General features: G+C 29.3%; 1 protein-coding gene across 1 annotated transcript in view; it reads left to right on the top strand.

Moving 5' to 3' along the window:
- The first annotated feature begins 411 nt into the window (after window positions 1-411).
- The window catches only part of T48 (FU domain-containing protein T48), a 24,168-nt gene continuing 9,050 nt past the window's right edge, over window positions 412-15,529 (top strand). Inside the window, exon 1 of the mRNA XM_085656803.1 lies at window positions 412-648. Within this exon, the coding sequence (XP_085512929.1) occupies window positions 561-648 (88 nt within the window). The 5' untranslated portion in view covers window positions 412-560. The remainder of the gene's footprint in view (window positions 649-15,529) is intronic.

Raw genomic sequence — 15,529 nt, 5'->3', positions numbered from 1 at the left:
TTTGTGTAATATAAATATGAAGAATAATAAAATACGGTATAAATCGTAAGGCTGTTATAGCGGGATTATTTTTTCATAATCCTAATACATGACAGTTTATTAAGGTTTTATTAATATTCGATCCAACTTTTATATATATGTATATGTATATATATATATATGTATATATATGCACACACAAACACATATTTACTTGAGAGAGGGAGAGAGAGAGAAAGAAATGGCAAGAAAACAAACAAGAAAAAAAAAGAAAATTTTGATTATCTTTTAAATTTTTTATTTACGCGCTCTTGCGTTTGCCCGCGTTTTGATTCGAACGTCGAACGCGCATGCGCATGCCGCCAGAGTTCACCGTCCCTGAAGGTTTGGCAACATCGACTCTTAGCCGTTCGCTTTTCCGCGTCCGTTCTTCAGTGTGTCACCGAACATCGTAAGGGATGGTTCGTTCTTGTTAAGACGCGCCGGTAACTACGTTTAGTGTATTTCTATAACTACGGTTATGAGCTAGAGAGAAGTTATCGTGATTTTTCGTGCCGTTTGGAGAATAATGTCGACTCAGAATGCGTAACTTTGCGACGGTGGTGAAGTTTTGTGTCGCCCTCCTCTTCTGTCTTATGGATTCTGTTTGGGCCCAAGCCGAATTTCAAGGTATTACAAATATTTTATTAATATAATAATATATTTTTTATTAGATAAAATATCTTTATATTATATTTAATTTCAATCAAATGCATGTGTCAACGCATTGTTAATCCCCTTTAATGTTTTCTCATATGTTTTCGTTCGATCGTTTGCCAGGCGCAATAGAGTTCGTAATCGAATCGAATTAATTTTGTTATAGATCGTTGATTTATCGATTTATTTATTAGTAAAACAAAATGGAGAAAATGGTTGAAAATTTCTTATCGTCTTAGATTGCGATCATCATTGACGTATAACTTCGACTCTTTCGTTTCCATCCCTAATAACAATACATTTTAACTAAGTATTTCTTCAAAAGATGCGAGTTTGAACCTGTCGTGTCTAACCTCTTTTTAATTATGCGAATATCATTTATATATATATATATATTTTTTTTTTTTTTTTACATTACAACAAATATATAAATTTTTATATTAATAATATAATATATATGTATATATACATTGTGGTATTAGTTCCATACTTCTTTTAAAAATAGACCTTATTAAACGTTTACATTCAGAGAAATAAAGTTTACATTACGACTTGATAAAACAACGTTGTTTATATAAAGATTTTTATCTCCAAGTAATTCATCCGATATGTAAACTTTGTCTCATTACCCTTATGACTATATATAGTTTACCCTTATTAAGTATTATGTCGAATTGATTGAGAACTTGTAAAGATGAATGTGTGAAGAGTCACTTTTTTGTTTTTTATTTTTCTTTCTCTCTTTTGTATTTTAAATAAATATTTATAAGGTTAAGGTTTCTATGTCAGGTAGAAAAAAGTACCATATGTTTTTGTTCGTTCATCACTCGCGTTCACATCATTTCGTTTAACGAAAAAATTTCATAAAGCTAAAGCGTTGAAATTGATCGATCGTTAAGACTATAGTAACTCGATAGGGTTACGTAAAATCTTTGAGTAATTGTTTTGCCGTCAATTTCCCGTCCTTGAGAAATATCGAAATTATTGGACGTGAGTGTGATGAAAAGAAAGGACAAAGAAGAGAAAAAAAAACAGATGAGAAAAATAAAGATAAAGAAAGTAAAACGAAAAAGAAAGAAATAATAAAAAAATAAAAAAGAAAGAAATATTAAATATTTTTTTATAGATATAAATTATCGAAATTACGTGAATTTTATATTATCCGAAGTTCCGTGGTATTTCGAAGAAGTCCAATGCGATCGTAACTTCGACACGCTCATTCCTTTCTCAGTCTTTCCACAAAATTTCGTAACAACAGAGAGTCGATGATGATTCTTCGTCTTTCTCGATTAAAAATTATTTCTTAGTACGATTCGTGGTAAAATTCAACGATTGCGATCGAGCGTTCATCGATGCGGAACTAACCTTACAAATTCATGGAATATCGTGACATTAAAATCGGAATAAATCCTTTTTACAATATCCAACTTGTATTCATAAAAATCGTATATCATTCGAACCAATATAATTGTTCTTAATCGACAATTATACGAACAATTTAAAATTTATTTTAAAGATTAATAATTTTTATCTACTTTTAGAAGATACAAACATTAATATTTTTTGTATATGTATATATATATGTATACAAAAAAGAAAGATCGTAAAAGATTAAACGACGTAAAGTCTTCGAATTACGAGCATTTCTTTCATCCCCGTTTTAAAGAGTTCTTTAAACTCGCAGAGAATGTCAGCTTTCTTGGAGTTTCGAGATACTTCAACTCGTTCGTCGAAAGTGCTTTCCCGTTTATTTTTCGCGGGCGAGGAGACGCGTCACGTGACGTCTCGTTCAATTTTACCGCGAACTTCTCGCGCTCTTCGATTTTGCTAGCAATAAATTCTTTTATACATTGAAGAAACTTTGGTAAAGTTATAGAAGTCTTTCGAAAAAGAATTTCGTATTGGTCTTCCTATTTATTAGATTTATTGAGGAAAAATTGTTAATATTAAATAAAGGATATATACATATATATGTACATATGTATATATAATTTTCTTTTCTATTTATTTAAAAAAAGCTTACAAATGTTTTCGATAAATTTAATATTTTTCAAAAATTTAGAACATTGGAAAATCTATTAAATACAAATATTATAATAAGATTTTACATAATTAATATCATAATAAAAGTTACATAATTGATTATTAGTTAAGTTATTATAATAAAAATATTATAATAAAATAACAATTTATCAATTTACATTGTAAATTGTAAATATACTTTACAATCTAGAGTAATGTATAGTGTCATTTTATTATAATATTTGATTATAATAATAATAATAATAATAATAATAACAATAATAATAATCCTTATATAATTAAGTAATACTTTATTAATAAAATTAAAACAATCGGAAAACGTGTTATTATATGAATATAATTCTTCGTAAAGATGTTTATTCTTGTCTAGACGAGAAAATGGAATTATCGAGCGTGTAATTTCGTTTCGCCCAGAAATTGTATTACTGTCGGTCACCCGGTAACCCACCATCCGTACGCTTATCGTAGCAACGTTTCGCAGGTGCACCACAGCAGAAATCCTTTTGCCGGCACTTGCACACTCTCTTTTACTTGTCCGGCCTTCATTCGACGAAGGTAGTATACTCGGGAGCAATGGAAAAGAGTGCAATGATCTTACGATGGACAAGATGAGAGCCTTTTCTCTTTCGTCGAATTTTTCTACCAATCCAACTAAGGGAAATCGTCTCTCTCTCTCTCTCTCTCTCTCTCTCTCTCTCTTTTTTTTTTCCTCGTTTCTTTCTACGTATAAGATCGATTTCTTTCTAGAAAATAATCTCCCAAAGAACTTGCACGTGAATGCGTCTTATGAAATTATAGTGAAAGTTAGAAACGAATAGAACAAGATGAAGACTAAAATAAATCAATAAAAGATTTATTCTCTCTCTTTCTCTCTCTCTCTCTTTCTCTCTTTTTCTTTTTTTATCTCTCTCAAATTCTTCTAACTTGCAGTGATCGAACAGTGATTGAAATGTTTTTTTCTTTCTTTCTTCCTTTTTTTTTCCTTAATCACAGTAAAAATTAATATTTTTCTAATTTTTTTTTTTTTTTTTTTTTTTTTTTTTTTTTTTTTTTTTTTTTTTCTCATAATCTTCATCTGATATTAAATAACACGTAATATACGAATAGGTATTGTTTTCATTGTAATTAACGATATTATTATATTGAAAGTTAGAAATTAACGTAAGAGGAAAGAAAAAAAAGATTCGTAAGATCATTCCTTTCACTGGAATTCTTTTATCATTGGTTGAACGTTGCCTGAAAGTTTTCTTTCTCTATCTCTCTCTCTTTTTTTTTTTCTTTTTTTTTTTAATGTAAAAATTATTATTCCTCTTTCTTCGTTTTGTTGTTGTTGTTGTTATTGTTGTTGTCGTTTCATCATTCTCAAAATTATTTTATATAATAAATAAAAATGTTCGAAATCATTCGTAATTAATGACAACGTTTAATAAAAAATATATATATATATATATTTTCCCAATTTTTTGTTCTTTTTTTCTTTTACTTTCCATTCATTCTTATTTTATTCGTGAATTTTAAGTTTCGAAATATCATACAAGAAGCGCGTTTTATCAAGGTCTCTTTCGCAGTCTGTGTCGAGTATATTTTCTTTTCTTTTCTTATTTTCTTTACTTTTGTTTTTTTCTTTTTTTTTTTCTTCTTTTTTTCTTTTTTTTCAACGATATGAACGGACTCCCTTTTTATTGTTTAGAAAGAATGACGTGGTCGTAACAATTAGACCGATCTACCTGCCAGTTTCGTTATGGAAGTGAAAGGAAAGAAGAAAGATAGAGTGAGAGAGAGAGAGAGAGAGAGAGAGAGAGAGAGAGAGAGAGAGAGAGAGAGAGAGAGAGAGAGAGAAACGTTTTCATGTTCGGCCGTTTCTCGTGCTTAGTTGATGTAAAAGTGTATTTGCTTCGTGCTTCTTGTTTCTTTGATGATTCTTCTCGTGTATCTAGACAAACGAAAAAGAATTTTCAAATTTAAATCTTTTAAGAGTTTCTCGATCTCTTCCGTCGTTCCATTTTCTTTCTTTTTTTTCTTTTTTTTCCTTTTTTTCCTTTTTTTTCTTTCTTTTTTAATTTCATTTCTTCTTTATCACATGATCGAATTGGTATTAAAAATTTACCGTAACAAGATTAAGAGAATTATTAGTAAATCCAAATCTGTTTTATAATAATAGTAATAATAATAATAATAATAATAATAATAATAATAATAATAATAATAATAATAATAATAGATTCCATTTTAATTAGTCAGAGTGAATAATTCGAATTGTTTTTCTTTTTTCTTAATAATTTTTATCTCACAGGAAGGAAATGAATTTTTTTTTTTATATAAGCTCGTTTGAAAACCCATTTGAAGTATCGAACAATGATTTTATAAAAATTCAATGATAACATTGTTAGATTTTATTTGAAATTTTTTTTTAAACGTCTAATGTATTATTACTAATGTTCAATATTCGTACAAATTCGTTCTCATAGTAAAGAATAGAGATGAGTTTCTTTTATTCTAATGTCATTATACAGACTAGAAAAAGAAAAATTACCTGCGTGTATGAATATATGCGTGTGTCAGAGAGAAAGAGAGAAAGAGAGAGAAAAGTAGACGCTCAATGGTATATTCGTCTTTCAAGAGAGGTCTCACATTATCTTTTTATCCTTCCTTCCTTCGTCCTTATCTCTCTTTCCTCCTTCCTGCTAGGCTTTCGCGTGCGCATAGTTTCTAGCAGAACGAAAGTACGAAAGATAAAATATATAACATACCGTACTACGTACTTAGATATGACGGTACGCACATATATATATATATATATATATATATATATACATATGCATACACATACATGTATATATCCATTTTATATATATATGTACACACGCACAAGTACGTATATACATATATACATACATCATATATATATATATATATATCTGCATATGTATATATGTATATCTATGTACACATATATACATAAGTATGCATACGTATAACGTCAAAACGTTCCTCTACATACTTTCTCGACGTTTTGATTATTTAAATCGTAAAGACTAATCGGTTTCTACCAACGATAGGATTCTATTTTTGTTTACTCCGTTTCGCTTGATAATACATACAACTTTTGTGATTTCTCCGTAAAATCGATTTGTGAGTACCTATTCTCAGTTTCAAGATCAGAATAATCGTTCTCTCCTCGATTGATTTCGTAAGCATAACGATTGGAATAGAAAATTATTCTCCGTTTGATTTTAATCCACAATTTCTTCATCATTCTTTCCTTCCTTTAAGATTAATTCATTCTTCGTTGGATTAATAAATCAAACGAAATTTTATTAGTCCATTAGATATTTTCACATCCTCTTATATTATTCATAATGTATCTAACAATATCTATATTTTTGTATATCATTATCATCATTCAATATTCAAAATTTGAAATAATATAATTTGCACAAGGATTATTATTACAAAGTTAAATAATCTTTATGATACTTCAATTTCAAGTTCTCTTATTTTATTTTCATCAATTATCAATATATCAGATTACATGATAATGATTACAAGATTAATATATAAATACAATTGAAATATTGAATAAAATATTTATAGATACTATATATAATACTATATATTTAATATTTCAATCAATTCATTCAATAATGTTATTTCCTATTTATAGCATATTTGAATTATTTGCAAGCATCGCATTTATTATTATCTACTACTATTATTATTATTATTAATATTATTATTATTATTATTATTAATATTATTATTATTATTATTATTATTATTATTATTATTATTATTATTATTATTATTATTATTATTATTATTATTATTATTGATTCGATATTTGATTCTATTTATTTTTCTTTTTATAACATTGAATTCGTGGAATAATATTAACTTAAATTTTTTTTTTTTTATTTCATTATAAATACAATAGTAATAATAATGATAATAATAATAATAATGGTAATAATAATAATAATAATAAATCCTAATGGGAGCGTATCTATCCATCTCTTCCGTCTTTACTATCTGTCCCAACTAAGTTACTACGCACGTATGCGAACGAGTCATTGATAGTACAATAAGCGGCAGCATCCTGCGAGTGGTGAGAGAGAGAGAGAGAGAGAGAGAGAAAGAGAGAGAGAGAATGCGCATGCATGCGTGCGTGCGTGCATACGTGTTTGTGTGTATATGATAGAGATAGAAAGAGAGAGAGAGAGAGCAAGAGAGAGAGAAACAACGATGTAAGAGTATAACCGTCGTTTAGATGGAAAGATTGCTCGGAGCTTTTTTAATTAATGCGATCGTACGACTATTATCGGGGTCATTGTGTTCGTCCTAGAGTAAAGTACTCAAGCGCGCACGTCATTCTCGCGGTTCGCTTCATTAAGCTTCGGGGACATGAGACGACAAGAGAGAAAAACGTTTCGAGGTTGGAAACGTTTTGCTGATTTTATTACTACTATTATTACTAATACTAATAGTACTATTATTAATACTACTACTACTACTACACTACTACTGCATTACTACTGCAACTATTACTACTACAACTATTTTTATTACTATCACTATTATATCTCGTATCGAGTTTCGCATGGTTTCAATCTTTTCAAAGTATAAATTGTAGGTGTGCGAATATGTGTAGATATGTATGTGTGTTGGAATCTCAGAGTGTAACGTTTAATTTCGACAAAAAGCTTATCAACCACTTCGTCAGCAGTTCGTTCATTCTAACTCGAGACACGTTTTCTTCTCTTTCTTATTTTTCTTTCTTCTTTTTTTTTTTTTTTTTTTCTCTCCCCTTACGTTAGAGATAATAATCCATCAAGTTTCGACCTCTACATTATTATATTATATGTTTTATTCGTTGGTTTTTTTCTTTTTTTGTTATTATTATTATTATTATTATTATTATTATTATTATTATTATTATTATTATTATTTACTTTCGAAAAAAAGCAACATTTATTTTCGATTAATTTTGCTATACATAAAGAGACTATTAAGATTTTTTTGATAAATTTATTTATTACAATTCAAGATTAGTTTTTTTTTTTCCATTTTTTATTACTTACATGTACGTTCAATCGTGATAATAATTCATTGCTTTCGAGTTTTGTAATATTTATTATATTTATTAATAAATTATTACGAAATTATTGTCATTAATTTAGACAGATAGTTAAAAATTTCAAAAAAATATCCTAATTTATTTTAACTCAAAACATATATTTGATATGATAATAATAAATTCATCAATTTCTAGCTTGAAAAATTATTGTTCCTTTATTATTATTTACGAGCTATCGTTATTTCATTATCAATTCAGATCATAGTAGGTTAATTCAATACATATATATGCGTATATATATATCGTTCTACTTGTGCTTTTGCATCAGAGCTAGTACATTTACTGATCTTGAACGAACGGTACAAGTCAAGCGGAATCTCTGCACTTTTACGAACTGTCTAGTGAGAGAAAGAAAGATAGAAAGAAAGAATAAACAACTGTATTTTCTCTCTCTCTCTTTCTCTCTTTCTCTCTTTCTCTTTCTTTCTTTCTCTCTTTTTATCTATCTTTCTCTTTCTTTGTAGTTGTCTACCGTGCCACTACTCTCTTTGATTTTCTGAGGTACCGTTTTCTTCTACGAATCTAAATTTCTCTCTCTCTCTCTCTCTCTTTCTCCCTCTCTCTCTCTCTCTTTCTCCCTCTCTCTCTCTCTCTCTATCTCTCTTAACTAACTTGTATCTATCTCAATGTACAAACTGCTGTTTCTTCCTGTACTCGACCTAGCCATCCTACTTTTTTTTCCTTCCCTCCTTCCCATATCAAATCATAAAAGTCTGACCGATTCCTTTTGAAGAACGTGATCCAGTGAATCAAAGAAAAAGAAAGAAAGAGAGAGAGAAAGAGAGATAGCACAAGTTTTTCTATCGTCGTTCATTATCAGAATCGTTAATAAATCTTCCAATAGAATTTCCTTTTCGTTTCTAGAAATAAAAGTTACTTTTTTTTTTATTCTTTTTCTTTTTTTTCTTTTCTGATAGTTGCCCCAGTTAAATCGTTTTTTTTTTCTTTTTTTTTTTTTTCCCTTTCCATCGTAAAAACTTTATTCAATTTTTCACATTACATTTTTCAAAAGTGATAATTGACGTACTTTCTTTTCGACCAACTACTTCGAAGTTTTTTTCAACTCTTAATTGTTTTCAATGATTAATCGTTTCACTATAGGGAGAAATTACTTTTTATTTTTTTTAAGAAATTACTTTTTTTATTTTCTTAAGAAGAATTCCGTAGATATCTGTTGTGTTTTAAAGAGTGCGCGCGCGCGCGCGCGTGTGTGTGTGTGTATGTGTGTGAGAGAAAGAGGGAGAGAGAGAGAGAGAGAGAGAGAGAGAGAGAGAGAGAAAGAGAATTTTGTAGAAAGAGAAATGGGGTCGATATGAGAAGGGAATAAAAAGGACGGTAAGTAGAACATTTCTATGTAAATTAGGAAACGAGTCTATGTCATGTTCATGAGTAAAGGGATCTAACAGATGTGCCATTAAAGTGCTGCGGTCCTACAGGCGGTCCTACAGGCGGTCCTAACAATAAGTACGGAAGAATGCATTTACTAGTCATGGTTGATTCATTTAGTAATTTCCTCTTCTTTTTATTTCTTTTAATTTTATCTTCTTTTTTTTTTTTTTCTTTTTCTTTTTTATTACCTTTTTTGTCTCTGGTATATCTAGTAACTGGAACGAAAGAAAAAGGAAACGTAAAGAAAAAACATAGGAAAGTTATTGAGAAATAAAAACATATTTAGAAACGAATAGAAATGATCTTTCTTTTCTTTTTTTTTTTCATTTTTTTTTTTAAATTTTTGTCCTCGTAAAAATGTATCATTTACAAATTGATTTACTTTTACACAATTTTCTTTTACTTTCACGCTATTTCGTATTACAAAGGAATACGATTTTACGTTCGATCATGTCTCGTTGAAATTCACGTTTTCTATACGTTTCCTGCATCACTACGTTGATCATTGATTGGCCGAGCTCACGAACTGACCACATCTCGGAGAGTTTTGCATACGCAAGGGTTGACATCGATTACCGAATCACCCTCGGCGAGCTTCGCGTACTTCACGCTTCGGTGATTTTATTCCGCTCGTAAAAATGGACAAAGAGGGCTGCTACCATCGAAACCACCCTTCCCATTGTGAAGAGCTTGTCATCGATGAATTTTCTCGGACAAAAGTGAGATAAATTATTGTAACTTGATCACGACCTTTGATCAATATACGATACGATAGTTAATAATTATTTTTCAAATCAGTGAGAAACCTTTTGAATTATTATTTATTTATTTATTTATTTATTTTAATTTAATCAAAATATTTAAGAAAAAAGATTTTTGTTAATAACATTTAATTAATTCTTCGATGAAATTTCACCCTGAGAAGATAAAAAAGACATATAACGATAAATTTATTTATATATATATTTATATATATATATATATATATATATATATATATATATATATATATTAATAACAGGTTTTTAAACAGCGATCAAATAAGAAAAGATCAGGATCATTGAATTCGATATACAGGTTCGTGTAATTGGCCGATTACAGTGCACGTCTTTCAATGGCAACAACCACTGTTATGCTACCGTAATCAAATTAACGAAGGAGTAAGATCGCTGCCAGCTTAAACACGACGAATGGACTCTCGACGAACATTTCGTGCACGTTCCAAAGAGGAAACGCTTTTAAAATGTGATCAAAAGGATCGAAACGTGTTTGTATATTCCTCTCCATTATTTTCCTTTTTTTTCTTTCCTTTTTTTTTTTTTTTTTTTTTCTTTCTTAAAAATCGGATCGGGCTAAAAACCGTCGTGAATGTTTATCCGTCAACGTGTCGTACAATTTCATTAGAAAATCTTTAGCAATAGAATTAAAAAACGTTTCGCTGTATACCATTCTCCCTTCACCCTCCATCCTCCACCATCCCCTTCGTCCATCAACGTCCCATACTCATTTGTAATTCAAATACAGTTGGTGGGCCGAAAGTTTTTAAAGTGATTTTAAAAATCAATTATTCTTTTTTCGAGACATTTTAGGTAAATTCTTCTCTCTCTCTCTCTCTCTTTTTCTGTAGATTGTAAAACTACAAGCTTAAAAAGTCTCGAAAAAGTGTAATTGATTCTTAGAAACTTTTGGGCCCGTCCCAGAAGAACTTTCGACCGATCTTATATTTCCTTATCGGTCGCATTGGTCGAATTGCAATGTTAAAGGAAAGAATAGAGAAAGAAATAAGATTTGTTTCTTTTATTGTCTCGAAACAATCCTTTGGTATAAACAAAACAAAAAAAAAAAAAAAAAAAAAAAAAAAAAGTACTTTCCTTATCTTTACATTCACTCGCAGAGAAACTTTCCTTTTCTAAAGTTAAAACAAAATGGAGATAAGGGATTACTTTTTTTTTTTTTATTTCCTTTATTCCTCTGAAGGGATAAAAATTACTTTTCTTCTCTCTCTCTCTCTCTCTCTCTTTTTTTTTTTTTTTCTTTTTTTTTTTTTTAGCATTACTTTTCGTCGAAATAAAATATTGGAAAAAAAAAAGGAGAATATTTATATCTCTATCTATATATACATACATACATATATATATTTTTCGAGAATCTATTTTCATCCTACAATCTTTCGATATTCTCAAAAGCTCGTTTCTACAAGCATGCAGAGGTACTAGAATACGATGGTAGCACAGGGACCGGGAAGGAATATCGATTTACACATTTCCGGGCCGCACATGTAGTCTGGGAAAATACAACGATCGAACATCCAAGATGAATATATCGATATAGATTACGTACTTATATGTACCGTTCTGTAACGTAACGATCATGTATTGTGTTATGTTAATACGAATTTGATATGTACCTTTATTCCTGTATTAATTATCTAAATTATTTTTCTTTTTTTTTTCTTTTTTTTTCTTTTTCTTTCTTTTTTTCTTTTTTCAATTTACATACAGATACATACACACATTTATTTATATATTTTTTTTTTCTTCTCAATTTTTCTTTTTTTTTTATCTCCCACGTGTAATGCATGAAATATTTCATCTCGTTCTAACCGGTACATATGAACCGGTAATTATGAAAGTGGTCTAAGTCATTTGATATATTAAAAAAAAAAAAAAGAAAAAGAAAAAAACGAAGAAGAGGAAGAAAGAAAAAAGAACATTTTGTCCGACACACGTAATTCCGAAGAAAAAAAAAGAAAAAAAAAAGATATTTTGTTTGCTTAAAAGGATGAATTTTTTTTCTCTCTTTAATAATAAATATTAAATTACTTTCTTCGTTTGTTTCATCATATAATAATAATGAAAAAAAAAAAAAATAAAATAAAATAAAATAAAATAAAATAAATAAATAAATTTTTTTTTGTATATAATTTAAAATCTAATTATGTGAAACTATATCTTCTCAGAACGAAAAATATATTACTTCGGACAATTTTTATAATCGCCAACGACACCCCGTATATTTTATCTTTTCCTATATTTCATGATATTATCGTCATATATAAACTGGCCTATCTCTCTTTTCAAAATTCATATTTCCTGTTCCTACTTCCCGCTATTCTGGGGAAATATAACAAAGCGAGCAGTTGTGAACCATTCCGAGTCTACTGTCTCAATGAGCAATACGAAGATAACAGATAGTTAGTTGCCTTTTGGATAGTGAACTATTCAAAGTAAAAGAAAAGAAAAGAAAAGAAAAGAAAAGAAAAAAAAAGTAGAAAAAAAGGGAAAGAAAAAAGAAGTCTTAAAACATTATATCTTATCTTTGCCCTTACACATTTCATCCCCTTAAATTTATCACTTATAATAAATCTACAAATGAGCAATAAATTTTTGCGAACGATTAAAAAAAAAAAAAAAAAAAAAAAAAAAGAAAAAAACAAACAAAGATCTTTCTAATTTCCTTCCCCTTAACGAATCGATCGATCGAGAATAATCTGTTTACGGGAAAGACATATCCTAACATTTGAAATGTAAATCCTAAGTTTTATCAATAGCATGTAAGAATGATTTCATCTCTGTTATCCCGTCGTCATCATCGTTCGAAGTTTATTAACTCGTCGTTATTTTACGTGGTGCCGTAAGCGTCTAAATATTCTTAAGAGGGACTTGTGGTTGTCGCGTTTCTTTGTCCTTCTCCTTTTAGCTCCTGGTCTCTCGTTCTCTCTCTCTCTCTCTCTCCCTCTCTCTTTTTCTCTTTTTCTTCTTCTATTTCTCAGGGTACTCAAGAAGGAAAGAGGCAACCAGTGCCGGTGAGGTACGGGCCAAGCTAGAAGATATGGCTCTGGGGTTAACACACAGGCTCCGACATTAACTAAGTTACGTAACGACTGGTTTTCTCAGGCAGCGAATACCGATGCACAAGAGAGAGAGAGAGAGAGAAAGAGAGAGAGAGAGAGAGGCAGAGAGTCTCTCTCTCTCTTTCTCTCTCTCTTCGTTTCGCGGGGCATAGTCGCGCACCCGTCACACGTCTCTCCGCTCGTCCATGTCTTTCTTCTAGCATGCCTCCCTAGTGGAGGAGGAGTGTAAATCGTAAAGTACAGTTACTCGTTCGTTTCTACCAGCACTCTTCTTTATTTCTTCCTTCCTTCCTTTCTTTTTCTTTTTTTTTTTCCTTTTTTTTTCTCTCTCTCTTTTTTCTCCCTTTCTTTCTTTCTTTCTTTCTTTCTTTCCTTCTTTCTTTCTTTCTTTCTTTTCTTCTTTCTTACATCTTCATGATCGAGGGAAATACTTCTCCTGTTACTTATGCTTTCACAGGTTGTCCTTCGATAAATAAAAACTAATTGATATTATCATTGTTGTGAATTATTATATCTTGAATCATTCTCTCGGATTATATTCAAGTTTTTACTATATCGTTTTGTTTCATTAATAAATAATCATTTTTTAATATAATAATTATTTTATTAATATTATACATGTATATTAGGTTAACACACGTTTATTATATTGTTCAATTTTATCAATGAATTTTTAATATCGACGATTTGTTTTCATTTACTTGTTTTTCATATCAACGAAATGTTATTTATACATATTCCTTAATTAATTCAATCATATAATTTTTCGATAAGGTCAATCTATTTTTATTAATATATGTATATATATATATATATATATATATATATGTGCATATAATTTAATATTTAAATAAGTGATATCATAGTCGATTTTTTTTTCCTTGTGTTGAAAATTGAATAGGAAATTATTCCATCGATTAATTACAGTACATGTCTATCGTTATGTGATTATGTCGATGGTTCATAGTCGTATTTTTTTTTATTTATTTATTTTTTTTTTTCCTTTCTTTTTTTCCAATAGTCTGACAATTCAATCGAAGTGCGATGATCGAATTAAAAATAACAGAATACAGAGGGTGGAGGTTTGAAAATTGAAGGGAGAATATTTCACGAACAAATTTTTTTTTTGTTTTTCTTTTCTTTTCCTCTTTTTTTTTCTTTTTTTTTTTTTTCTTTTTTTTGAAATAAAAAATATCCCATATTTATCGAATTCTGTCACGTATTAAAACGTGACCGATTGGGAATGACTCAGGTTTCAAAATGATTGTACATATGCAATTCTGGATAGAATTGGCATGTGGCATCATGGAAATCGTAACGATCGCAACACAATGCGATTGAGTACGAAGAAATCCTACTTTGGATTCCCGCTTCGAGTTGTAAGCCACGAACAGGACTTCCGTTCGATGCGTTCGAAAGAGGAAACGGAACGAAGAGTATTCTCGTTCGTTCGCTCGTTCGCTCGTTCGCTCGTTTGCTGCCTCGATTATCGTTCGTGTCGTTCTAGATAGTTAAATCGAACGTGGGTAACATAGAAACCAAGTGCTCTCGTGACTCTCTTTGTCTGTTTTTTTTCTCTTTTTTTTTTCATTCTTTTTCATTTTTTTTTTTTTTATCTAGTAATAATTTTACTAATAATTATAGTAATAATTATCGTTATAATTTATGACAAATATCATTACTATTATTCATATGAAATTACTGTTACTTTAATTATTATTATTAAAAAAAAAAAAAAAAAAAAGAAAAAAAAATTATTATTATAATATTGTTATACTAAATATCATTATTATGGTTGTAAAAAAAAAATATTATTATCATAATATTTTTATATTAAATAATTGTATACGCGTGCGCATACAAAATTATAGTAATAATTTAATTAATAATAATGCTAACAATTAAATTAAATCAAGTAATAAGTAATAATGATTACTTGCACGATTTAGAGAGACGAAAGACAAAATTGGTATAAATATTATGAAATAGCTTTTATTATATATGACAGGGTGAAGTTAATGAAGGTGTTAACGATGATACTTGCTAGTAGACGTTTCACAGTCTTCCGTTCTGAAGCACATCTGTCAGCCATCCCCGTTCAACTCTGCCAATTGTGCTTGTTAATCTCTCACGTCGCACGGTTTTCTCTACTTTGCGTTAATTGAACATCGCTTATAATGAATTTTAAGCTTTGTATTATAAGCGAGACGATGAAATGTGCGTAACGATTTGAACGAGGCAGCCTTGGGGAACGGTACGAACGAAGTTTTTAATTTTATTTTTCTTCCTTCCTTTTTTTTTTTTTTTTTAACAAAATCTTTAATCTCGTCAACGTAGAACGAGCTTGTATCAAAGCTTTAAACTTTACGATAAAAATCGAGGCACGAGAATTTAAAAGAGAAGTGAGGTTTCCATTTCTCTTTCTTTTCTTTTTG

This window comes from Vespa mandarinia, chromosome 4 (assembly GCF_050613455.1).
Source record: "Vespa mandarinia isolate Hongniang chromosome 4, ASM5061345v1, whole genome shotgun sequence".
Taxonomy (NCBI): domain Eukaryota; kingdom Metazoa; phylum Arthropoda; class Insecta; order Hymenoptera; family Vespidae; genus Vespa; species Vespa mandarinia.
The sequence above is the reverse complement of the archived record's forward strand: the minus strand, read 5'-3'. Positions and strand labels throughout refer to the sequence as shown.